General features: G+C 44.8%; 1 protein-coding gene across 2 annotated transcripts in view; it reads right to left on the reverse strand.

Annotated features, from left to right (window-relative positions):
* The window catches only part of FAT3 (FAT atypical cadherin 3), a 741111-nt gene that overhangs the window by 169360 nt on the left and 543963 nt on the right, over positions 1-27788 (reverse strand). For both annotated transcript variants that reach the window (XM_078658413.1, XM_078658412.1), the window contains exon 11: positions 2763-2916. In XM_078658413.1, coding sequence (XP_078514539.1) covers positions 2763-2916 — 154 coding nt within the window. The remainder of the gene's footprint in view (positions 1-2762; positions 2917-27788) is intronic.

The following is a 27788-nucleotide window of genomic DNA, read 5'->3' on the forward strand; positions in this document are numbered from 1 at the left end:
ACAACCACATTCATACATCAGGGCTCTTATCATAAATATGGTGCCCTGCCTGATATGCACCCCGGAGCACCTTTAACTTGGCGTATCAGCACAGAGCAGGTCAGTGTACCCTATCGCAATAAATGAACTGCTCACAGCAAAGCCAAAAACTTGCACCAGCATTGAGGACAGGACATTATTAAAAGCTGGACCAGCTATTTGAAACCATTAATCTGCGTTTCACTCTGCAGGTGGCAACCCAGCCAGCACTTCAAAGGAGGACAGAGGGCCATATGTATCAAGATACCCATTTGCGTTTCCCAAATAGCGATTTTTAAGAAATCGCTATTTGAGAATCGCAAAAGGGTATGTATGTACAAAATCGCATTTTTTTGCGATTTCTTAGAATTCCCTAATTGCGATTAGAAAATTGCGAATCGCAATTAAAGAATACTTTCCCATTCATTTCTATGGGCCAGGAGGCCCATAGGAATTATTCTTGGGAAGTTATTCTTAATTTGCGATTCGCAATTTGCTAATCGCAAATTGAGAATAATTTCAAGGGTGCAGGGGTGTCCAAAGGACACCCTGTTGCCCCCTGAAATATGCATGGGTGCACATGTGGCGCACATACATGCCCTAAGGGCATGTATGTGCGTCACATGGCACTTTGAAAAATGCAAAAATGTGCATTTTTCAAGGAATTCGCAACTTACCACCAACTGGAAGTTGGTGGTAATTTGTGATTGTTTAAGCGCATTTTGCAAAATTATTTTGCTACATACATTGCATTTAAGGAATCGCAAAATTTGCGATTCCTTAAATGCAATTGCAAAATAAGGAATCACAAATTTTGCAATTCCTTATTTTGCACCAGTTTTGCTTAATACATTCCATTTAGCAAATTCGCATTCGCAAAGGCCGAAATTCTGCGAATTTCAGCCTTTGCGAATGCGAATTTGCATGATACATATGGCCCAGAGATCTTTAATCCCCACCTAAGGGATGCCCTCAAGAGATGCCCATCCACCTCTTTGTGGTGCACAATCAGGACACCCTTAACAGCTTCTTTGCCTCAACGCCCATGTTTATAATGTGGCACAGGTGCAGAGGCAAAATGTTTCCTTATTTGCATGCAGCCACACCCCAATGTAGAGGAGGGAATGCCCCTTTGACATCATGCCAGTAGCACATGTGCAGCAGCGCGATCTGCATTACAGAAGGGGACACCTGCGGACCATTCTGTAACACAAAAGTGCCCCACAGGTGCAAAATGTGGGCATACACACACGCACAAACTGCACTCCCATGGCACTTTTAATAATATGACCCAAGCTGGCCTGCTGAGAAGAATCTCTGAAATGGACAAGTCAGTTTGCCAAGCTTTGTTGTTGTGTAGGGTAATATTTAAATATTCCCAAAATGCAAACAGTAGACTAAAAAACAAATTTACGCAGAAATTCTCATTGGGAAAAATCAAATACTTGCATATCTGCATGACAGCTTCACGGATGAAAACTCAGTTAGCTGCACTACTCTTTCCTAGAGTTGAGATCATGTTCTGCACTGGGGCACTTTACGAATGAGTGCACTCACTCACTCACTCACTCTTTATTCACTCTCATTCAATACTAATTCACTTGCTCGCTTTTATTATATTAATTTCATCTCCTATTGTAAACTAGCCAGTGACTAGAGGTGATCTAGTTCATGTATTCTCATTGTATACATCAACACTTCCTTACCATGGGGACTGATGGGAATACATCTGATCTGTTCTTCCTCTTCTAATACAGCTCATTGCATTTTAAATAAATATGCCACACACTCTTCCTTGCTCTAATATGTGTATCAAATGTTGCTAATTTTAAAAAACATAATTGCATTGTGCTCTACCAGACTTTCTCTCTAGCCTAACACTAGACGTTTCTTGGGGACATTTTTAACCTACAGAAAGTGAAATAAATAAGTTGGAAATTAGAAGGTTTCAGATTTTCGATGAATTGTGCAGAAAACAATACATTTACCATGTTGATTAGCTGCCCAGCACCTTTGGCCAGAATTAACCAATTTAAATGGTTTTTTTTGTTGCAAACCTGTTTACTAACATTTTGTTAAATAACCAGAGGGGGGACCCTCACAGCGGTAAGAGTAAATTAGATGAGTGCATCTTTTTTGTTGCAAACAATGATTAACCAGGCCCCAGTCCTGAAAGGTGTGTCAGGGTACCATCAGCAATAACATTGGCGAGACAGGAGTGTTATCTAGCCCTCCGACCACACCCCCCTATCCCCGCCTGTTCAGGAACTACCCATTAATGTCACACTATACAACATATTCTTTCTGTAAGGACTACCATAACCCAACAAGTAACAGTTGCTTACAGATGTCCATGGCCAGGTAGAGTATCCAGTAGGGCGCCTCGTTTCAGAATCAAGCAACCTGGGGTGTGTCCCAGAATGCTTGATTTTAAATACTGGGTAGCACATCTGGGGAAGCCATGTTTTCACATTTGTGACACCAGGTACAGAACAGGAGGTGGTTGGTCCCAAAGGATGACATGTGTCCAGCACATTGAGCATTAGTTGTGATTTAACTCCCCACGCGTGCTTTAATAAAGTATTAGCAAGTATGCTCACAATTTCCCCAACGCACATGCAGGGGAAAAATACAGCGCCTTTACGTTTCAGCTAATGAAATTTCAATGGTTATTATCTTGTCTGAAACTCCACTGTACTCTTTCAACTATGAACCCTAACAACCCATAACTGATGTTTTCTTACCAGTTTCGGGATCTAGGGCAAAATTATCGGCTCCTCGCCCGTGAAGCGAGTACCTAATTTCTGCATTATTGCCAATATCTGCATCTCTGGCACCAATTTTAAAGAGGACTTTATTGGCGTGGATGTCTTCTGGGAATGATGCTCTGTACACAACCTGTTGAAAAATATAAAATAATGGCAAATATAAGTGCATGTGCAATAGTTAGCAAAGTATCTCAGACAGCACTAGTGAGCAGTCACATTCCCCACTTGGAGTAAAAATGCAATTAATTATAAAGTACTTTTGTAGTGCTTTTTTATTGGAGGGATTTGTAGGACCCATTGGGTGTTTTAAAGAAAACATTTTCATTGCACCAAACATGACTGCTCATTAATCAGTTTGGTGTCAGGTGATTTGTGGTAAGACCAGACTGCAGAAACCATAACAAGAGGAGGGGAGTGGGAACATATAATTAGACCAGCAGAGCACACTGACCCTCATTTCAACAGGTCCATAATTCCGAATGGGATAGAAGTCCCAATAGGAAATGCACGCTTCATTGATATAATGCATAATTCTCATGTTTTCCATGGAGTGTCAAGTGCTACAGTCAGGCACAATCAATAGTGAAAGCTTTGGGGAAAACGATTTACTGGCGGGTTAGCCCAGAACTACCAATTCCCCCATTAATTTCTCATTACCTAGGGGATTCTTAGAGTTCAAAGCAGGATCTCATGAACTCTGCTCCCACGTAAAAAAGAACAGCCCCCTTATCCAGGGGGAGCCTTGTAAATTGCCTTAATCCAAGCTTCCCAGGAGTAGTTCTGGAATTTTAAGAACAGCTGTAATTTGACTTTGTTTTGTGACTCAGGCTTTGCCACTGGACCACTTCCCATCCGAGCACTCTGAGGCATGATATAGTCTGTTTATAAAGGCGATGAAGTGCAAGATATTAATGCTAATGAGTTTAGCATAAGACGTTGCCTGTCTGTATTTGGAAAGGCTTGTCCTAGCTCCCATAAGGCACATGGTTACTCCGCAACACTGCAGTTTTTTTTACCATTTCACAAAGGTGTCACAGAGACAGTGCTTAGTTTGAGCCAGTGGTTTCCGGTCCTCGACACAGACACACAATTGTCAACACCGGCACTTATGACAGTCTGCCACATGGTGGCACTGTTTGTGTAATTTACAGATGAGCACAGCAACAGTTGTTTATTATTACAATGTACATAAGAAATTACTAATACCTGCATCCACTATTACTGTAGCTTTGGAGGCCTTGAATATTCTGAACTGTCACACTTACAGGAGTGTGATGGTTTGTAATTGTGTCGGTGCTGTCATTGGCAGTGATGTCAGGTGCAATGGGTGGTGCAAGCTGCAGCAATCTCCTGACGAAGGCTCTGGCACTTCTTTTTTTTTACAAAACAAGCGCTGCACAGAAATCATTTCCACATATCATAACCCACTATTACATTTCTAATTGTCTCACAGGGTAGTGTGCTACCTGCCCGCAAAGTACATCAGAGTCTTGTCAGTGGTAGATGGCACTACTATAACAATGCCAACCAATAGAATACAATGCACAAAACTAGCACAGGGAGCGTAATAAAGAGAGGCTATTTACCCTGACAGTGCTCAGTCCTCCACTATTCAAACAGAGGTGTGACTTAATCAAAGTGAAAATTAAATAACATCCAGCTTAATACCATTATTTGTGCATACTTTAAAGCAATGTGAGTGGGTATATGGCACTTTGTGTGTACAGTGTAAGTGTAAAGTGAAATTATATAACTCATATTTCACTTCAAAATGGAAATTGAGTGCAGGTAAGTTTTAATGATGAACTACTATAGTTCATTTTCACACTTACTTGCTGATTAATCTGGAATTTTGGATTGTGCCAAAGGCCTCTTTCAAGGCAAGAGAATTCATTACAATAGAGCACGGGTACTCAAACTACGGCCCGTGGGTCGCCAGCGGCCCGGCAAGCCTTCCTTGGCAGCCCGCGGACCTTGCAGACATCATACCTGTGTTCTTTTTTTTTTTAAAGTGCCAGCAAACACCACCAGTTACAGCAGTGCGGACTCGGAGTGCCTGTCTATGGGGGGCAGGCGATTCAGCGCTATTCAGTGTGGAGCTGCAGGAGCACTAAGAAGAGGTGAACAAAGCCTCATTAACATGTAAATGGTCTTTAAAAGACCTGTGAAGTACTGGGGTGCGGCTGTGTGTGCCTGGGAAGCTGTCTCAGCCGGGCTGACACACACGCAGGGTGAGGGGGTGTGGCGGGGGTGAGGTGACAGAGGGTAGCAAGGAGTGAGAGCCGGGTGAGATGGCAGAGGGTGACAGAGGGCAGCAGGGAGTGAGAGCCGGGTGAGGTGACAAAGGGAAGCAGGGAGTGAGAGCTGGGTGAGGTGAGATAGATAGAGACAGAGACAGATAAAGACATACAGAGACAGATAGAGGCAGAGACAGATAGAAACAGGGGCAGACAGAGCTAGATAGAGGCAGAGACAGGGACAGACAGAGACAGATGGAGGCAGAGACAGATAGAGGTAGAGACAGATAGAGACAGTCACTGATAGAGACAGAGAGAGACAGAGAGAGAGACAGAGATAGAGACAGAGATAAAGACAGAGATAGAGGCAGGGACAGATAGAGACAGAAGAGGAAGAGACAGACAGAGACAGACAGTGATAGAGACAGAGAGAAAGAGAGAGAGAGAGAAAGAGACAGATATAGAGACAGAGATAGAGGCAGAGACAGACAGAGATAGAGACAAAGAGAGATAGAGACAGAGACAGGCAGAGACAGGGACAGACAGAGACAGATAGAGGCAGAGCCATACCAATACAGACAGAGACAGAGAGATGGAGAGGGAGACAGAGGGAGGGAGACAGGGATAGACAGAGACAGATGGAGGCAGAGACAGATAGAGGTAGAGACAGACAGAGACAGACAGCGATAGAGACAGAGAGAGACAGAGCGAGAGACAGAGAGAGACAGAGATAGAGACAGAGATAGAGGCAGGGACAGATTGAGGTAGAGACAGACAGAGATAGAGACAGACAGAGACCGGGACAGACAGAGGCAGACCAAGACAGACGGAGACAGAGAGACGGAGAGGGAGACAGAGAAAGGGAGACAGGGACAGACAGAGACCGATAGAGGCATAAACAGGGTTAGGAACAGACAGCTAGAGGCAGAGACAGACAGAGACATAGAGGCAGAGTGACATAGAGATGGAGAGGCAGATGGAGGAAGACGGAGGGAGACAGAGGGAGATGGAGGGAGACGGAGGGAGACAGAGGGAGACAAGGAGACAGAGGGAGAGAAACAGAGAGGCAGGCAGAGGGAGAGGGAGATGGAGTGAGGAGAGTGAGACAGAGTGAGAGGGAGACAGAGTGAGGGAGAGAGAGGCGGAGTGAGGGAGACAGAGGGAGGGAGACAGCCAGAGGGAGACAGCCAGAGGGAGACTGAGGGAGATGGAGAGAGAGAGACAGAGGGAGACGGAGAGAGGGAGACGGAGGGAGATGGAGAGAGGGAGACAGACGGAGACGGAGAGAGGGAGACAGTGGGAGATGCAGAGAGGGAGACAGAGGGAGACAGTGAGAGGGAGATAGCCAGAGGGAGACAGACAGAGGGAGAGGGAGACAGAGAGAGGGAGGCGGAGAGAGGGAGACAGCCAAAGGGAGACAGCCAGAGGGAGACAGAGCGACGGAGAAAGAGGGAGAGGGAGACAGAGGGAGAGAGACAGTGGGAGACAGCCCGAGGGAGGGAGACAGAAGGAGGGAGACAGACAGAGGGAGGGAGACAGACAGAGGGAGGGAGAGAAAGGGAAGGAGACAGAGAGAGAAAGGGAGGGAGACAGAGAGAGAAAGGGAGGGAGACAGAGAGAAAGAGAGGGAGACAGAAAGAGAGGGAGAAAGAGAGAGGGAGGGAGAGAGAGAGATAGAGAGAGGGAGGGAGACAGAGGGAGGGAGACAGACAGAGGAAGACAGAGGGAGGGAGACAGAGGGAGGGAGGGAGAGGGAAGGAGACAGAGAGAGAAAGGGAGGGAAACATGTGAGAGAAAGGGAAGGAGACAGAGAGAAAGAGAGGGAGACAGAGAGAAAGAGATGGAGGCAGAAAGAGAGGGGGACAGAGAGAGGGAGGGATAGAGAGAGATAGAGAGGGAGGGAGACAGCGGGAGGGAGAGAGAGGGAAGGAGACAGAGAGAGAAAAGGGAAGGAAACAGAGAGAAAGGGAAGGAGACAGAGAGAAAGGAAGGGAGACAGAGAGAGAAAGAGAGAGGGAGGGAGAGCGAGATAGAGAGAGGGAGGGAGGGAGACAGAGGGAGGGAGATAGACGGAGGGAGAGAGAGGGAAGGAGACAGAGGGGGAGAGAAAGGGAAGGAGAAAGAGAGAGAAAGGAAGGGAAACAGGGAGACAGAGAGAAAGAGAGGGAGACAGAGAGGGAGGGAGATAGAGATAGAGAGAGGGAGGGAGACAGAGAGAGAGAGAGAGAGAGAGAGAGAGAGAGAGAGAGAGAGAGAGAGAGAGAGAGCCTGTTGGCTCAGTGAACGAAGGCGTCCGCTGCAGGGGCCTGTGTTCAACCTCATGGTCACAGGTTAGCCCCCCCCCCCCCCACTGACCCCGCCCCCCTCGGCCACAAACCACAATGTAAATTTGGCCCCCCGAGAGAAAGTTTGTGAGTACCCATGCAACAGAGCATCTTTACACAATTCGTACAGAATTATTCTACTGTCAAGTATAAGGAATTCGGAGATGGGGTCGGAGCCTATTACATCCTTTATCTTGAACTTAACCAAAATCCAGACGCGAGCACACAATTCTCCTGAACCTGTCAGTGGCATTCCAGGCCATTGGTGACACACATTTTCTCCTTCACTATTTTGAGGCTTTGAGGCAGGCATTGCTGTAGAGATTCGTGTGCTTTCTGTCTGGTATAACCTAATAGCTAAAGCAGCATCCTTCTTGTCTGCTAATACCACACTCTCCGGTGTCTGACCCCACAATTTCTCCCTATCAGTGATTCTCTTTCACATACACATTTCATCCCTGAAAAATCTCTTCGATGGATAGTTTCCGGAATCTTACATATGTGATACAGCACCCTAACTATATATATTCCAAGGAACAGGCTTTCCTTAACTTCACTGGTGTCCTACTGCTTTGACCTGATGACCCTGCATTCCTATCATTTCATTGGTCACACTCTATCGGCCAGATGAACATAGGTAATCACTATTTGGTAATCTCAAACACCTACATACAAATATGTGCATTACATATTTTGCAATTCCCAGTGGTTCACAAATAGACCTACCTAAATCATTTTCATGAGGTAGGTTTCAGTTTCGGTATCGGATTGCGACCCATTGGGAATCGCAAAAATTACAGGATGGTGGCCTGCTGAGCTCAGCAGACCACCATGTCTGTGATTGCTTTTAAACAAAGCAATCTTAATGCATTCATTTTCCTTAAAGGAAAATGGGATGCGGTTTAAAAAGAAAAATGAAAAGTTGACGATAGGACCACTGCCTGCTTTTCAAAAATATTTTTGTAAACATTCACAACGTGGAAGGGGTTCCATGGTCTGTCCCCTTCACCTTTGGGAATGTTTGCAAAAATATGTTCCCATTTGCAAGTGGGTTACCACCTACTTGAAGTAGGCAGTATAATGTGAATGTTTTACGACTGTATGTCAGTCGCAAAACATACACACATACCACTGGGATTCAGTATTAGAAAGCGGCGCCCTAAGCACACACTTTCCTAATACTGAACCACAAACCCAAAGTGCCATTCTGTAACAGGATACCGAACCGCAATTTGGCTTTTTTACATTTAGAAATGCCTTTTTGCATTTGCAAATGGCCGATTCTGCTAGTCGGGCTACTTGCAAACCTAACAAGCATTGGAAATGCAATAGGTCTCGCACCATTAGAGTTAGTGCTTTTAGAATTGTTTATGGGGTTTTTTTGTAAATGTTTAGCATTTTTGTTTCCTGTAGCCAATGCTAAAGAATTACAAATAAAAAAAGCCATAAACATTTCTTAAAGCTCTAACTGAAATGGTCTGAGACCTATTGCACTGTGTGAGGGTGAGGGGTTGAGGGTGAGTGAGGGTGAGGGTGGGTGAGGGTGAGTGAGGGTGAGGGGTTGAGGGTGAGTGAGGGTGAGGGGTTGAGGGTGAGTGAGAGTGAGGGTGAGTGAGGGTGAGGGTGAGTGAGGGTGAGGGGTTGAGGTTGAGGGTGAGGTGTTGAGGGTGAGTGAGGGTGAGGGTGAGTGAGGTGTTGAGGGTGAGTGAGGGTGAGGGTGAGTTAGGGTGAGGGGTTGAGGGTGAGTGAGAGTAGTTGAGGCTGAGTGAGGGTGAGTGAGAGTGAGGGTGAGTGAGGGGTTGAGGGTGAAGGTTTGAGGGTGAGGGTGAGGGGTTGAGGGTGAGTGAGGGTGAGGGTGAGGGTGAGTGAGGGTGAGTGAGGGTGAGTGAGGGTGAGGAGTTGAGGGTGAGGAGTTGAGGGTGAGTGAGGGTGAGGGTGAGTGAGTGTGAGGGGTTGAGGGTGAGTGAGGGTGAGGCTGAGGTGTTGAGGGTGAGTGAGGGTGAGTGAGGGTGAGTGAGAGGTTGAGGGTGAAGGGTTGCCAATAGGTCTCGCAGTAGGAAAGTTGGAGCTATTACAATTGCAAATAGCAATGCCTTTTATTTTTGTTTTAATTTTAAAAACATAAAGGGCTTTGTCATGTACAAAACCAATAGCTCCAACTTTCCTACTGCGAGACCTATTGGCAACACCAGTGCTTGTTTTTTTTTAGTCAAAGCAACACACGCTCTTGCGTACATGCAGGCACACCACCCAAGAGCATCTGACATCTCTGAGAAAATATGTAAGTACATTCATATTCTGTTCACAGTATGTTATGGTCAGGCATGTCTGAGGACATCTTAGGGCCAGGCATATGAAAGAACATGCATATGTTAAGGTCATGCATACATCTGAGAGGGTTCAGAATAAAAGACAACCTGTCTTCACGATCTTGGGACATCTACTGGGCACGTGACCTTCCTCATCGCCTCAACCCTCTGCATAGGGGCTAAATACAAACATCTAAGAATTAAGCAAGTGCAGGTCATGTTCATATGGTGCATAAAAGGGATGTCACATGGAGTGTGGCCTTAAGGCTGTGAAGTAACTGCTCTCATAGAACCAACATGTGTGCACATATAATAATGGGCGTTTTCAGGGTGTGGCAGAGGGGTCCCTCGAGGGCATTGTTCTAGGACCTCATACTTTCCACTATTTAATTAAAAAATGTAGGATCTCGAATTCACACGCACACAAATTAACACATTCCACTTGCAGGGTGTTGAATTTGTGATAACTTAGGGATTGTGAGCGCATCCTGAGATGTATGACTTTTGCTTGAAATAAGATTACACACTGTCCTATTTTCACACAATGGTAGGCACTGGCTTTGGTTTGCTTCACTTTGATGAATGCCGATCTGAACGCAGTGATACAGAGCGAGTTGCCCAGGATCACACAACTGAGGCAGTTCCTCAGAAGACTGCCTCTGCAGCAAACCCCCTGACCGACACAGCGTAGATCTTGTTGCAGTGACAAACAGAGCTCTACAGACACGTCCCTGTATATCTGGCGCAGCGCAGTGCTCTGAATTAGATTACACAAAACGGAGGGGTGTACGCGTGATTGGGACAGTAAAAAATACAAGTGCTTTTAAATGACATATTTACATGAAACATAAAATGAGTATCACTGCGGCGGGTAACAGTAAACCTCGGTTATTCAGCGCCAAGAAGCTCCAGAGGTGAACGTGCAATTAGCAAACATGCATGTTACATTCACGTTTACATGCACGAGCAAATGAGGCGATCTGCCAAAAATGTAAAGATTTTTGTTGAACCTCGGTAGTCAGGAGTAAAACCAGCATCATCTCCCAGTCCCGCCACGTTCCTGCCCCCAAGCAAACCTCTTGCTGTAGCAGTAGCGCCACTCCAAGAGACCTAAGAGCAATGCAGGCAGAATGAGAGAAGACTGCCACATATCGGAAATGTAAGATTATAAAGGGACCGCGGAGCCGAATGGGAGATTTGACATGGCGTGGAAGCCATCTATTTCACTAGACGGCAGTGTAAGCGCCTCTGTCATCTGCAAACACCCCGCCCCCCAACAATCCCCTTTACAATCAAAGAAACCTAACAGTCTCTGTGAAGTCTGAGAGTGAGTCAGGGACGCATCACAGCATCACGGGCCATGAGAGACGGAACGCAGGGGTAAAATCTGCACGGAGCAGAGGCAGGGGAGAGGGGTGACAGGGCAGCATGTGACGGATGAGGGGCCGCTAGCAGGGTAAGGCAGATGGAAAAGGAAGGAGAGAGGGGTGGAATAAAAAAAAAAAGAAACAAGGCGGGCAGGGGAGGGGGCGGAGCGGGGAGAGCGGCATGTGGGTGTTAAGAAGCCGGGCCAAGATAGCACAGAGAGCAGACAGTCAGTCGGGAGAAATGCACAAGGCGGGCAGGGGAGGGGGCGGAGCGGGGAGAGCGGCATGTGGGTGTTAAGAAGCCGGGCCTTTGAAGTGAAGCTAAGCTTCACTTCAAAAGGTGTCGGAGGAATGCGGCTGACGGCGATTGCGGCTGTGCACGCGCTTTTAAGCTCAATGCACATGCGCATTGAGCTTAAAAGTCACGGGCACTGCAAGGAATCGCCACGATTCCTTGCTTCTTAGTTAAAAGTTGTTTAAGCCGCAATAGGCTCGCAAGCTCGATGCGCATGCGCATCGACAGGCGAGACCTAAAAAGGCTTTGTACATTTGATATAATGTGCCTTACTCCTGACTCTCTGAAGCTTTGTAGTTATTTAGGAAGCAATTGCCAGCATTGCACTAATTTTGTCTTTCCTTGGTAGACAAAGAACGTGAAATTTGCGTAACTTGCTTTTGCGTATTTATGTAAAATGTCAGCAAAGTTATGCATAATAATGCAAAATGCAAAACCGTCATTTAGAGCTATTTTTTTGCACAAAATGCATCCTTGCATCAATTTTTTATTTTTTAATGCATGGAGCAATTTCACAGTGAAAATACAGTGCAAAAAGCAAAGCGGAGAGCAGTCCCCTGCGCTACCAATAAATGTTTACTGTAGAAGGTGGGCTCATTATAAATTTTTATGCCGAAAAGTGCGCAATTACGTAGAGTAGCGGAACGGTGTCATTTTACGTAACAAGCAAAACACAAATATCTTGCACCAAGCATAACATGAAATTCCCGAAATTATGTGAAATATGATACCATAATTTAAATTTCACCACGTGTAACAAAGACTCCTAGGAAGCCCTTGGTGCAACTGAGTTTAGCCCTGAAGCAGACTAATGCTGTAACATGCTAAAGCCCCTTTATATGTTCATGCAATTGCTAAAAAAATTCACAAAGAAGAATAATAAAGAGACTTTAAGTCTAAGCTGAACTGATTCAGTTGTTCGAAGGGGTCATTCATATTTTCTGTAGGTTGAAAAGTTCTATGCAGACAGATCAGAAAAAAGTTCCAGATTATTCACTTTTGCGCCATGGTAGCGCCATTTTGGTGGTGCAACAACGACACAAAATGCTAATAAATATTACAGCAATGCAAGGGATGATTTACGCTGCTTTTTAAAGAATTGTAACCCAACAATACACTCTGGGAGGGGTATCATGGGTGTAGCAAGGGCGATCCCATGCACCCACCCATGGATTGTACGAAATCGCAGATTTACAAAGGTTTGTAAACCTGGCTTTGCATGAAATTGCTATGCCTCTCAGAGGAAGGCGTACGGAGAAGAAAACTCTTTTTTCTCCTCATTTTTGCACTTTGCATCTGTGATGCATCCTGCAACACACATAGAAAGAGGAAGATGCCTTGAGAGATTATTTTTGTGCAGGAAGGTACACCTTCCTGCACCAAAACAATTCTTTTTGTAATGCAGGCTCCCTTGCTCCGTGGTTGAAGGGTGCCTGCATTGGCGCTAGGCTGTCTGAAGTGCACCACCACTATGAAAGAGCAAGAGTGCACCATATCTTAGTAGATATGCTGCATTTCTGTTCTCTCCCTTCCACTCACTCAAGTTGCCTTGCTGCACTGCGCTGTGTGAAAATTCGGTAACTGTGGCCGAAAATTGCTACTAATAGCGAGTGTGGCTCCCCAAGTCAAAAAGGAAGATCATCCTGGAGTGATTCTGAAGTCATTCGATGGCTTCAGCCAGGCAATTCCTGCAATTAACTGGGGATGTCATCCGAAGCCATCCTGAAGTCTGCCCACAGGGAAAAAAATTTAAATGGGATGACTTTATCTAGAGTCATCAGAGAAACTACTCCAGGATTAAGGGCCGATTACTTCAGTGGAAAACATGCGATGAGCTTGAACTACTGCCGGATGATCCCATGCTGATTACAAGATTAGGGTGGATTATTCCAGGATGGGTCCCCGATTACTTCAGTGGAAAACATGTGATGACCTTGTACTACTCCAGAATGATCCCATGATGATTTCAGGAAGAGGCTGGATTACTCATGGATGATCCAAGGATAACTTTAGAATGTGTCTGGAACCGTACTAGTTAATTAATAATGGGTATGTATTACCGCAGGCTGGGTTCTGGCTGTATTACTGCATGGCGGTGTCAATATGCAGAAGTATTATTCTAGGATGACCTCCAGTAGTAATACTTGTTTGCCATTCACAAGATGTTAAGAAATACAGTTTTATTACTTTGTTAGCAGAGCAAATAATGGTTAAAAAAACAAAGCATTGGCAAAGCCAATAGGTTTTGCCTTTTTGACCATGTGACTGCAATTGTGGCTGCCTTTTTAGTAGTAAAATATAGCATAGTTCTTATGTATTAACTTTATTTTTAACATCCAGTGTTTATTACATTATTTAGAATATGATCATAATGATCAAATAGGTTAAGTTGAAAAAAAATCAATCACATAATGCCTACGAAGTGCAAAGAAAAGCACTGGAGGCATGATTAGGAAATGCCACAAACAGTCTAAGGATGATGCATCTGGTTTACACAACTAAATAATAACAAGCATTGGCATAGCCAATAGGTCTCGCCTTTGGAAACGTAAGGGTTTAGCGAGATATATTGACTTTACCAATGTCTTTAAGCTGTTCTGTACAGATTCTGCTGCATGCTGAAAAGTTATAATAAAGTGGCAGAAGCATTTTTGTTACCTTAGATATGACCACAAAAACATTATGTACAACTCAACGACCATATTAAAAAAGTATCAAAAATAACGTCTGGGTTTTTTTTGTCCTTTCAATGCTGGCAACTTGTATCTGCCTGTCCCAATGGTTGCTTGTTGTGGGTTTTTTCTTTATGGAGGGGGCATAAATAACAGGAGGGTGAAGGTAAGTCAGTTAGTGAGTGAGAGAGTCAGTGAGTGAGAGAGCGAGCGAGTCAGTGAGTGAGTGAGCGAGCGAGTCAGTGAGTGAGAGAGAGCGAGTCAGTCAGTGAGAGAGAGAGCGAGTCAGTCAGTGAGAGAGAGAGAGCGAGTCAGTCAGTGAGAGAGAGAGTCAGTCAGTGAGAGAGAGAGCGCGAGTCAGTCAGTGAGAGAGAGAGCGCGAGTCAGTCAGTGAGAGAGAGAGCGCGAGTCAGTCAGTGAGAGAGAGAGCGCGAGTCAGTCAGTGAGAGAGAGAGCGCGAGTCAGTCAGTGAGAGAGAGAGCGCGAGTCAGTCAGTGAGAGAGAGCGAGTCAGTCAGTGAGAGAGAGAGCGAGCGAGTCAGTCAGTGAGAGAGAGAGCGAGCGAGCCAGTCAGTGAGAGAGAGAGAGAGCGAGTCAGTGAGTGAGAGAGCCAGCAAGTCAGTCAGTGAGAGAGAGCCAGTCAGTGAGAGAGAGCGAGTCAGTCAGTGAGAGAGAGAGCGAGTCAGTCAGTGAGAGAGAGAGAGAGCGAGTCTGTCAGTGAGAGAGAGAGAGAGAGCGAGTCAGTCAGTGAGAGAGAGAGAGAGCGAGTCAGTGAGAGAGAGAGAGCGAGTCAGTGAGAGAGAGAGAGAGCGAGTCAGTGAGAGATAGAGAGAGAGCGAGTCAGTCAGTGAGAGAGAGCGAGCCAGTCAGTGAGAGAGAGCGAGCGAGCCAGTCAGTGAGAGAGAGCGAGCGAGTCAGTGAGAGAGAGCGAGCGAGGCAGTCAGTGAGAGAGAGCGAGCGAGGCAGTCAGTGAGAGAGAGCGAGCGAGGCAGTCAGTGAGAGAGAGAGAGCGAGGCAGTCAGTGAGAGAGAGCGAGCGAGGCAGTCAGTGAGAGAGAGCGAGCGAGGCAGTCAGTGAGAGAGAGCGAGCGAGGCAGTCAGTGAGAGAGAGCGAGCGAGGCAGTCAGTGAGAGAGAGCGAGCCAGGCAGTCAGTGAGAGAGAGCGAGCCAGGCAGTCAGTGAGAGAGAGCGAGCCAGGCAGTCAGTGAGAGAGAGCGAGTCAGTCAGTGAGAGAGAGCGAGCGAGCGAGTCAGTCAGTGAGAGAGAGCGAGCGAGTCAGTCAGTGAGAGAGACAGTCAGTCAGTGAGAGTGAGTCAGTCAGTGAGAGTGAGTCAGTCAGTGAGAGTGAGTCAGTCAGTGAGAGTGAGTCAGTCAGTGAGAGTGAGTCAGTCAGTGAGAGTGAGTCAGTCAGTGAGAGTGAGTCAGTCAGTGAGAGTGAGTCAGTCAGTGAGAGTGAGTCAGTCAGTGAGAGTGAGTCAGTCAGTGAGAGTGAGTCAGTCAGTGAGAGTGAGTCAGTCAGTGAGAGTGAGTCAGTCAGTGAGAGTGAGTCAGTCAGTGAGAGTGAGTCAGTCAGTCAGTGAGAGTGAGTCAGTCAGTGAGAGTGAGTCAGTCAGTGAGAGTGAGTCAGTCAGTCAGTGAGAGTGAGTCAGTCAGTGAGAGTGAGTCAGTCAGTGAGAGTGAGTCAGTCAGTGAGAGTGAGTCAGTCAGTGAGAGTGAGTCCGTCAGTGAGAGTGAGTCCGTCAGTGAGAGTGAGTCAGTCAGTGAGAGTGAGTCCGTCAGTGAGAGTGAGTCCGTCAGTGAGAGTGAGTCCGTCAGTGAGAGTGAGTCCGTCAGTGAGAGTGAGTCCGTCAGTGAGAGTGAGTCCGTCAGTGAGAGTGAGTCCGTCAGTGAGAGTGAGTCCGTCAGTGAGAGTGAGTCCGTCAGTGAGAGTGAGTCCGTCAGTGAGAGTGAGTCCGTCAGTGAGAGTGAGTCCGTCAGTGAGAGTGAGTCCGTCAGTGAGAGTGAGTCCGTCAGTGAGAGTGAGTCCGTCAGTGAGAGTGAGTCCGTCAGTGAGAGTGAGTCCGTCAGTGAGAGTGAGTCCGTCAGTGAGAGTGAGTGAGTCAGTGAGAGTGAGTGAGTCAGTGAGAGTGAGTCAGTCAGTGAGAGTGAGTCAGTCAGTGAGAGTGAGTCAGTCAGTGAGAGTGAGTCAGTCAGTGAGAGTGAGTCAGTCAGTGAGAGTGAGTGAGAGAGTGAGTGAGTCAGTCAGTCAGTGAGAGTGAGTGAGTGAGTCAGTCAGTGAGAGTGAGTGAGTGAGTCAGTGAGAGTGAGTGAGTCAGTGAGAGTGAGTGAGTCAGTGAGAGTGAGTCAGTCAGTGAGAGTGAGTCAGTCAGTGAGAGTGAGTCAGTCAGTGAGAGTGAGTCAGTCAGTGAGAGTGAGTCAGTCAGTGAGAGTGAGTGAGTCAGTGAGAGTGAGTGAGTCAGTGAGAGTGAGTGAGTCAGTGAGAGTGAGTCAGTCAGTGAGAGTGAGTCAGTCAGTGAGAGTGAGTCAGTCAGTGAGAGTGAGTCAGTCAGTGAGAGTGAGTCAGTCAGTCAGTGAGAGTGAGTCAGTCAGTCAGTGAGAGTGAGTCAGTCAGTGAGAGTGAGTCAGTCAGTGAGAGTGAGTCAGTCAGTGAGAGTGAGTCAGTCAGTGAGAGTGAGTCAGTCAGTGAGAGTGAGTCAGTCAGTGAGAGTGAGTCAGTCAGTGAGAGTGAGTCAGTCAGCTTAGGTTTTGTACTGGAAGGGTCCTCTTTCAGTACAAAAAAATACTATGCCTAGAAAAAAGTGAAAACTTTACCCATTTTGGAGGAGTGTTGTACCAAATACCAATTTACTTTGGTTTGTAAATCCTGAAAAGATTTTGAATCAAGTCTGCATTAGAAAACTTAAGCACACCAAAAGCAAAACATCCATAAATCTGGTCCCAACTATCAGATCAATATTCTGCTCTGGAAAGATACTTTTTAAACCCTATCGCGAGATGCGGGCACTGTATGAAATAAATCTCAGAAACATTCTTTTTGGCTAGCTTTGTGCTATAGAAATACCATATGTACACAAAAGTAGTGGTCTGCAACAATGTTATGCTTTGCATCCAGATGAGCTTAACAACTTGTGCAGCTACTCCCATGCTCCCGACTCACTGGGACTTGCCTTACTTTGAGCTACAGAGAATTACCTAGAGCTGTTTAACTTGATGACCAGTAACAAAAGACTGAAATAAATCATGGTTAAATGAAAAAGCATCAAAGGGGATGTGTCCACGTGTAATTTTATTGATCTACAACACTTTTGGTTCCATAGTAGCCAGGATACCGAACAATAGAACAAAAAAAGTCTAGGACACTGTTCTAGAGGGGAAAAAAGTGCCAGAATACTACAAGTAGAACAAAAGGCTGAATGAAAGCCAGCAACTTCGTTATTTGTTTCTAGATTCAGAGTTTTCTTTAGTCCTCTTCCGGCATTGCATACTTTATAGCCAGCTTCCTTCTCATAGTTTTGTTGTCCAGTGTTGGCCAGCCGCCATCCCTGCACATAGACTTCATAAATTCTGGGAAAAAAGAAATTAACATAAATCAGTATCATGTTACCACCACTTTTTTAGGTTTTTAATAGGTTTGGGGCTGCCCCGTACAAGTGAAGAAACTGCTGTTCACCAGACGTTGTCCCACTTCCTAAGCAAACAGAAAGCAATCAATACCAGATTTAACTTACAAAACCATCATGGAGGCAGCCATGTTGAGCCTGAACTCTACTTACAATATTCTTATTTGCAAAACAGTCTAAGAAATTACCATACTGACCAGAAATCCAAAAAGGAGCTTAAGGCCAAGTGCTTGGAACAGGGCAACTGATCTAATTATTGGGAGAGCTGATCAGGTCTAAATAAAAGCTGCGAGCACAGTGTTTTATAAGTGCAGTTTGCTATCACCCATTCATCCAGTTTGAGCTCCTCACCTGCACCTACACATTCTGAAATTAAACCCCAACTCAAGGCTTTGCGACAGATTTGCATGCCATTTGTAGCACAAACTCTCAATGAGTTACAACCCCGCCCCTATTGCTCTTTTGCAGACGTCTGTTAGTTAGGTGTGAAGGAGTCCTTCTACAATAATATGATCCAGGACCACATATGCAAATATATATTTTAACACTGTATGTATATTCAAGTATTTTCATAGTTCTAGATCAATCACAAGTGGAAATTGTGCCAGTGGTTGCTGGGTGTGGATCTGCTTGGGCAACAGACTCCCCCAATACCAGTTGACAAGTGCAAACAGAGTCATGAGGCCACGCTTAGTAATAGCAAAGCAAGGCAAGCTTGCCCCACGCCACTGATCACCGCCATGTGTAATGGGGCACTGACCACATAACTTGATGAACTCATGATTATAAGGTACAGGGCACAACTCTGTGTTCCAGACCATGGAAAATGGATACACTGCCAGGTCGCAATTTGCTGCTACTTTTTCAGTTTGTAAGTTGCTAAGTCTTATTGGCTGAGACAAACTTGGACAAACTAAATGTTGACTATATATATAAGCACATGGACATACTTTAATATTTTTGCCACGGTAGCATGTGAAAGGTAATATTATCGCTGCAAGGGTTCTAACATTTTTGTTAGACTGATCCTCAATGCATAGCCACCGTTACAGGGCTTTCACATGACCATGGGATGGTGCAGGTCAGAAATAAACGTCTTAGACATCTAGAGACAGGAGAGAGATACCATGTGTGTTCTTTTCCAGCTTGGGCAAGTGACAAGTTTGGCATTTAACAGTTGACTGATTCAATGTTGGCCCTTTACAGGTGCATGACTATGGCACCAAGGCCATTTACCACTCATTCAAAGAAATATGCCTCTGGACATACTATCAGGGTAGAGTGATAGCTTTCCAGGATACCAGTGATCTATCTGTTCCATAACTTACCTTACTGCAACTATTAAAGCATTTCAAATTTGTTGAACAAGGATCCACGCTACATCCTCCTTTCAGCATCTAAAATAGGTAATTCTGAAGATTGCCATAATCAATTACAGAAAACCTGGTTGACAAAAAACAAGGCCCTAAACACACACCATTAGTGGCATTAGAACAAGGCTCAGGCACAGAGCTCCATACTCAGACTCAAGGACAGCAGGGTAGGGGCATTGTCAGTCGCACCCTCTCCTTTTGCAGACAGGGAGCGGAGTGAAGTGTGAATAAATTGGGACGTCCGGGACAAGAATGTGCTTTGCATAAGTCACAGCTCTGCCTAGCATTTCCTGCACTCCCTTTGTGTTGTTGACTTACTTGTTCGGGTCCTGTTGTCCTGCAGTCAGGAATTTGTGGATCCTTGATTGGACATCTCTGACATGTTCCAGCCCTGACACGCAGGTCTTCCTCTCCCAGGTCGTTGATATCATCTTCCGGGTTTCTTCGCACCCGAGTTTCTTCGGCCTCGCGTCCTGTACAGAATACAATGAGAGAAGAAAGATATATTTAACCAAAGAATCCTAGTCTATCTGGTATATGGTAGGATGATGGTATACATATTTTGAAGGACATAGGTACTTATCTGATTTATCTGATCCAAGGAGAGTGGAGAAATGGTTATTCTTTTGTTTCTCCTTTTTAACACAGGCTGGCTCTAAAGAGAAAATAGATGTTTGTTTCCTGATTTCTTAAGGAGACTCTATATTCTTATCTGACCCAGCACTTTTTTTGTGTAGCTTTTTCATATTACATCCTATCTAGCAAAATATGTTTTTTCCTAGTATTAACTAGGATGTATATTTTTTGGTTATAATGGTTATAATGTCATGCCCTTGTAAGACACAACCTCCAGACATGTGTAATTAAGATAACTTACTGTGTGTTTATTCACATAGGAGGTGTATGCAATCAACCCCATGCAGACATCGTGCAAGACGTGTCATTGTGATTCATCTCCTTTTCCCTTTACTTGTTGTTTTCCCCTCTTCCCTACCTTGGCCTGTGTTGGGCTGATCCAGATGGGTCAGGGAAGTTGGGATCCAGCATCAGGTCTTCCATCTCGCTACTGCGGAAACATAAGGTGAGACAAAAGCGCTACTAAGGGACATTAAATCTCCGACACCAGACTGCGCAAGCGCAGCCTTTAGGTCCTCGACCTAAAAACGCTTCCACCTAAAGCCCTGGTGACACCAGGAAAATGTTGCTGCTCCTGAGCTTCAAACAGAGAAGGGAAATCCAGAGCGAAAATTACTCTCTTTAAAGGATTTCCCTTCCCCTACAAAGCTCACCTGGCATGACGTCATGCCTTAACTTCTCCACTAGTAAGAAGCAAACAATGTGAGCAGGCGCACATGATGTGCCTGCTGTCAGTGCAGTCCGGAAAAAAATGGACCGCCTGTGCTAGAGCACAAAACAGAGCCTGATAAGAGACCCTTTTAGAGGCCCCCTTTAAAAAACTGACTGTGCTCAGCACCAGTGAGACCCGGCCCAGTTAAATCCCTGGTTATGGCTCAAATTGCTGTATGGGGAAATTGCCATTTCTGTGCCGTTTTATTCAGCACTGTGGTGTGCACGTGGTGATCCCAGGGCTGAGATCCACCAGCAGAGGGGTCATTCTTGATCACCAATTAGCAAGATCCTAAGTTGGGTCGTTCAGTTCAGTCAGGCTAACAATGTAATAAAGCCAGACCATTTCCCACAGCCATTGGTTGCATGGCCAGTGTCAATGTGTGCCAGTGACCTGAGTGGGGCAGGGCACGGGCCCTCATCCTGGGCTTCATGGTGCAGCCCTGGCATCTGTAATTGGGACATATACCCATGATATCCAAAGCATTGCCTACTTCCTGTGTGCAAAGACTCAATCAGTGCTTAGTTAGCGTCTGCTTTAGCCTTGCGGTACTAGGCTGCAGCAGTTCAAGAGCCTCTGCACAAGTGTCTGCTTCAGTCTCACGGTTCTAGGGCAAGTCCAGCACTTAGACACGCTGTTATGGCGATGGCACAGACAAGATATCTACTGGCACTTTAAAGGGCAAAATGTAGGTTTGAATAAAAGGAAACGCACCACATCTAGCAAGAGCAATGATGGTATAATAACACAAAACACCCCATGGGTGAGCTCCTAATGTGGAGAACAACACAGCCAAACAAGTAGAATGGCTTTTTACATGAGGAAGTGTTTTTGGTGGTGTAAAATACAGTATGTGCTGCCTGGTTTTTGCTCTTCACCCTTGGGACAATCGGTGTTATTATTTATCCTAAGCATGTGGCCTTTCTTATTTTCCATGACAAATATGATGGCATTCGCATTTTAATTGTGTTCCCTGGGCTACTGCAGTGGAGTTGTTCTCAGTTGTGCAGCGAAACGGTGGATCTGCGATACAGTCCCATATAGGTTTCCAGAATTAAAAGGATTTGTGAAAGGTAGAGGGAAAGCGCACCTACAAAGCCACAATCTACAATATTATCATAGACTGGTGAACAGTGGTCACATTATAGATTACACTCGAGCAGCGCTTGGTAACATTAATATGAGCAATGGTAGAATGGAGAAATAAGAAACTTCTACACTTGGTGGAAGAGGTGTGGCGCCGCGGCCAGGGCGACTGACGCTGGAATCTGGGGATCACGGTTCGATCCCCGGCTCCGGCACGGCGGCAGGTTAGCTCAACATCATGTGACTCTGGGCAATAGCTTGCTTAATCTTCCCGACGGCCCCCAGCGCCTAGAGACCCTTATGGGTGATTGTGCGCTTTACAAATGTGGATTATTATTATTATTGGTATGTCAAGAAGGAAGAGACTGATTCTAGCACACTGGCGACTCCTACTCAACATGTTAATGTTATCCTCAGGAGAGGACTGTGTGACGGTTCACAGGTGTATGATTGTACAGTCACACATAATAAAACTTGCATCAATCGGCCAACCCGATGCGAAGTATGAATGTTTGAGAGGCTATGCAGCATGTTCCTCTCCAACTGTAGCTCAATATTGGGGGTATTGTATAAATGCAAATTATTTTCTAGTAAATGAGAACCGGTTATAGCCCTGGAGGTTGGAAAACTTAGTGTACACCCACAACAAGAGGGAGTCAGGCAGCACATGCTTCGAGTGAATCCAGAGTACCTAGTGCCCATGGAGTGACGAAGTGACGAAATATACCTTTAGTTAATTTCCAGAAACAGACCACAAAACAGCATCTACTGTTTACAACCATTTTATGCAGGTTTCCCCCCCATGCTAGCCATTCAAAACTGCACCATTCCATAGACTGCCATGAACTCCAAGCATGCATTCAGTCAATTCATCAACTGTGATCAAAGACAGAAGACAACACACATCTATCTGTTTACTCTTCTCCCATACAGAAAGTACAATAGAAAACATCTGCAAAGGATAGATATTACAGAAAGACTATAGATTACTCAGCAAACCATGCGACATTTAATAATCCTACAATTTACTCCACAATCTAGCACTAAGGTGGATGGCCACTCCCCTGTGCTGACTTCGGACTCCTCGGTGCCAGGCCCTTTTCCCACCAGCTCCACGCAGAGCAGCCCCTCCATCAAAGACGGGGGTGGGGGGAAGGGTCTGCACAACACGCCGAAGGGGCTGTGGGGGAGCTCAAGATACAGCACACCATCCGGTTGCTGCGTAAGCCAGTACAGGTAAATTGGTACTTGGCTTTTAAAAGCAACGCTTTTTATTACAAAATGAAAACCCACATTCAGAAAGGCTCCCAAACACTCGCACTTTTACATTAACAAAGCATGACATTCAACTGGTTCAGTCTGCTGTTCTGGTGTTGAGGGGCAAGCTAATACACCCCCTTAATAGTGATGGGAGTGCCACTGAGGTTTGAGCAGGCTCAAGTTAAAATCCTGCTCTGGCAGAGGTCAAAGTCCTCTTGATACCTCGTCCACAAAAGGAGCTGAGCTTTCACAGGAGATGTTGTTAAAATACCAACCCTGGTATGTGGGGAACCAGCAGTGGCAGAGTCAGCGTGTCATGGGCCCTAGTGCAAGGAAGGGAGTGCCCCCCCCCCCCCCCCCCCCGTTCCCCATGGCTGATGTTTGAAAGTGGTTCAACTTTCACCTATGCTCTAATTACACACGTCAACAATTAAAGTCAAGGCATTCGTTTTGATGGGGAAATGAGAACCATCTAGAGGCTGAACTGCGCAGCGTGAAATTATGAAACCGGAATCAATCCCGGCTTTCCCACTTAAACAAATTGTGTGATCCTGAGCAAATACCTTTTGTTCATTATCACACTTGAGAGAACCCACCGCCATATCCTGGATTAGTGCAGCACAAAAATAAGAATCACGGTCACATACATATAGGGTGCACATGAAAACAGGCTTGCCTCATAGCTCGCTAATAGCATTGCTATCAGGGTGTATGTAGGCAGGACGTTTTCTCCGTCAGTCACTTTAAAGAATTACTCCTCTATGCAATGATATTTATGCAGGGATATTCTAATGGTAAATGTTTACGCATGTTAAAGAAATACACGTATCTGGAATTTGAAAATCCTTTAATCAGATTGTAACATCAATGTTGTCATATTTACATGTACAATATTTTCAAGACAGGACTCGTGTATGCGGTTTAAGAGCTAGGCAATCTCCGGTCTCAACTGTGTCTACTCTCTCTTTGTTAGCTCGCCTGTCTCTACCCCTCGATGGAAGTGCCCCGTTTAACTGTCCGTGCAGTGCTCCAAACAAAGCCTCACATGCAAGTCCACATGATCGAGATGCCCATTTCCCAACTTTTAAAAAGAAGGCATGATTGCTAAAGATCGCAATGGAGAGGCAGACCTCCGGAATACATTAAACTCAGTATCCACCCCTCCCGCCAAATAAAACACTATGTTTAATTGCTGCATTTAAATGGCGGGTTCCCGCCTTTCAAATATAGCCCTGCGCGCACTTGCCCAAAATACCAAAGGTTTGAAGAGAGACTGGAAATCACATCTGCCTCTCCCCCCGTTTTCATGCCCCGAACAAACATACCAACAGAATAGAAGCGTTTTTTCCGTCCTATAGTGAACACAGCACCGACTCCAAACACACGGCACAGCAACTCTTTCTCTCTGCTCCTCCTCGCCAACACTCGAACTGCACTTCCGCTTCCGTTCCAATGAAAAACAGAGACAAAAGAAACAGAGAAGGGACTACAACAAATGTATGGTGCAATTAACCTGGCGGCCATCAAGCACTGGCAAAGACAACCTGTTCCTAATTTTTACCCACACACAAAAATCTTCTCTGCGGATGTGCACACCATCTTCAGACGCCTTTTTTTTATTATTCTTGTTTGAGCTAACAATTGCAGAAGCAGGCGAGACACCACGCATTTTCATTTACGTTCAAAGTGAAACACTGAAGGGCCATTTTATATATAGCGCAAACGTGTTGAAAAGTCATCAGAGCGCTTTACATTCGAGCAAACGATATTGTTGTACTTGAAAGCCTGACGTTGCAATTTTTTGGGGGGACAGGGAGATTAGGTGATTTAATCAGGGGATATTGAGCAGAGGTCGGGTTTCAAACCAATACGTTTCAACGGTTTTATATTTAAGGCTCTAAAAATTTAAATCATGATAATATAACAATGAACAACTACACACACACTTGCATTTATATATATATACACGAGCTAGGCTGTAGGTGGAATTACAAGGCAAAATAATTATTTACAATTATAGAAAGAATTAAAAAACAATTTATCTTTAGGGATGCACAATAAAAGAACTTAGAATGTAACAAGCTGCTATGTAAAATTACACCCAATGTACTTACCTCACTTTAATGACCCCCAGCAGTGCACTGCGGAGTAACTACTACTATTCCTATTTACATGCCTTAGAAAACTTGTGTAATCAGGTACTGATTCTCAAATCCTCAGGAACAATGTTGTTTTGTGAAGTAATCAGGAAATCATTTTCAAATCATCCTCTAGTCCTCAGGAACAAACCCACCTTGTGAAGTAATCAAGAAGTCATTTGCACATCATCCTCAAATCATCAGGCCTAATTTCTACAGTCTGCCGATGACTTCAAGAGCTTGATGATGTCTAATGATGTGAAAATGACTTCTACAGTAGTTGGATGATCATTCAATGACTCTGGGATGGCTTCTACAGTAATCCTGTTTGACCTGGGTCTCGCATTTGGTAATGCAAGCTTTGCATGCACCATGAAAGCATAGTGAGAGAGTCAGACCCATAGCATTGGTGTTTGTATTTCCCAAAAGTACATTATTCCTCAGCAGCAGTAAATGCGACCTACTTTGTAGCAACGCCTTGTGCTCTGACAAGATGTATGTGTATTCAACAGTGTGTCTTTAAAAATGTGGGGCCTTATTTACAAGCCTCTTGTGCCACCAGTGCATCACATTTAATATGGAGAAAAGCGACATACTGGCAGCACAAGGGGCTTGTAAATAAGCCCTGCAAACTTTTTTGAAGTGAAATTGGTTTAGCATAGTGTGGTGACATGCGTGCCATTATAATTTACTTTTATTATGCAATTATATACAATTTATTAGCGGTTATTTGAAACTGAAATGGAAGAATCATGTTTAGAAAGCAAGCCGCCCATTTACCATGGTTCTCATAATGGCCGCCCTTCGCAGAGAAAGGACATTAACACCATTACGCATCACATCGTATGATCACTCAGCCATGCATTAATAATGACTTATTTATCGCTGCATATTGCCGATGACCTTTTCAGTTACACTTCTGGACCTGCATCATAACTTCTGAGTTATTGATGTCAGCGACAGCACACGAATAAACATAATGCATCCTGCTTCTCCAGGTAAGAGTCTCTCAATTTGATGCATTATGTGGCACGTGCGTGCACACACACACACACACACACACACACTCTCGCTCTCTCTCTCTCTCTCTATATATATATATATATATATATATATATATGGATATATATATATATATATAGACACTGACGAAGGCGCAACGTTGAAACGCGTTTGTTGTAAAGTCCCTGTGAAATAAAGAGACTGAGGATCTGTCTTATCCCTCTGGAGTGCTGTCTTTTCTACGTTTTGAAACATGAGGAGTGTAGAATTTGAGCGTGATATATATATATATATATATATATATATATATATATATATATATATATATATATATATATATCTACCTCTCTGTCTCTCTCTTTTTCTCTCTCCTTAACTCACTTTCAGAAATTCTTAGCATTCACTACAAATTCAATCATTTATTTACAGGTGGCAGGATGCCTCTAATTGGTCAACCGCTCTAAGCTGAAACATGTAGTGATCTGTAAGCAAAGATCCTCGCTTGGCAAGGCCGACTCAGCTTAAATTAGTTACTATTAAACTGAGCAATATTTATCTAGGTTGTTTATAGTGCATAGCAATGCCAAAAATGTGGTTTAACAGGTTGTTTGTAAGAACTACATCCGCATTTACTGCGCCTGCCTTAACAAACCAATCTGAACCACAGTTGCGTCTTTACAACTCATTCCTTTACCACGCAAGTCGTTACAACAATTTGCCTTAGGGACAGGGCTGGACTTTGGAATAGTATAATTTACTCTTCCAATTCCTGTCTGCACAACAGTAGGGAGAGTGTTAGGCGTAAAGTCCAACATTAGTCCAACAACACTTTTCTTAAGGCAAGTCTTTATAATGACTTGCATTGTAAAGGAATGCGTTGTAAAGACGCATTCGTGGTTCGGACCACGTTATTAAGACACAGAGTGGTTTGAGCCGTGATGTAAAGGCTCTTTCCCAGTTTAACTCATTATATAAAACAAGCTATTCAAGCTATTGTACTCAACCTCAAATGGGTGAAAGGTTGAATCAGATCCAGCTAAGATTTGAACACCTGGCTTGTAGGCAACACATGATTAAATGAATGGGGCATTCAACCCACTGACTCTCTTACAACAGAACACTTGAAAACCTGTTGCTTTTAGTAATTTTTTGCCCTTGGGAGATTACAAGAGGTAACATCTGAAGTGAAATTGGAATGTCTGTGCATGTAAAAGTGGTGATGCTTATATGGTGCAAACCTAACTGGGGAACAACAGAGAACTGTAACAAGGGGGGCAGAGGGCTGATTATGATTATGTACATTAAGGTCCCAATTAGAAGTTCTGCAGAATCGAATACTTATATGGAATTCTACTCCACATTATTATTAGAGGGTCCGGGTTCCTGCACACAGATTTCCTGGTTCTGGTACCAACTGGCTCAATTTTACTGGATGAAAATTCTGGCCAGTAAAATTGGTTTAGGAAAGAGTTGCACTGCAGCCCTGACCCATTTCCTGGTCCCACTCTGATCCAAAACGAAGGAACGTGGGAGTATGCAATACCACCATCACCAGGTGCCCTCTTCTATATTCCTCTCCCACCCTCTCTACCTTCCTAATACTCCCAACCCCCTCATACGGGATCCCTTTCTTTCATTTACCACCTGCTCAAAGGCAGGTTGTACGTTGGAAAAAATTTTATATAGAAAATTTGGGGTTACACAGCTATTTCCCTTTTGTAGTGGCTAACTCATAATTGCAGGAATTGGTATACAACGGTAACCATGCATTTTTTACAATGCGGTACCGTTACCACGCTACTTTTACCACGCAAGTCGTTACCACGACTTGCGCTGGAGGGCGCTCCAGGATAGTAAGTAGTTTAATTTACTATCCAACTCCTTTCCCTAGAGTCCACGGGGACTGGAGTTGGAATAGTAAATTAAAAAATGTACTATCCAGCGCCCCTCCACGCAAGTCGTTGTAACGACTT

This window comes from Lissotriton helveticus, chromosome 8 (assembly GCF_964261635.1).
Source record: "Lissotriton helveticus chromosome 8, aLisHel1.1, whole genome shotgun sequence".
NCBI lineage: Eukaryota > Metazoa > Chordata > Amphibia > Caudata > Salamandridae > Lissotriton > Lissotriton helveticus.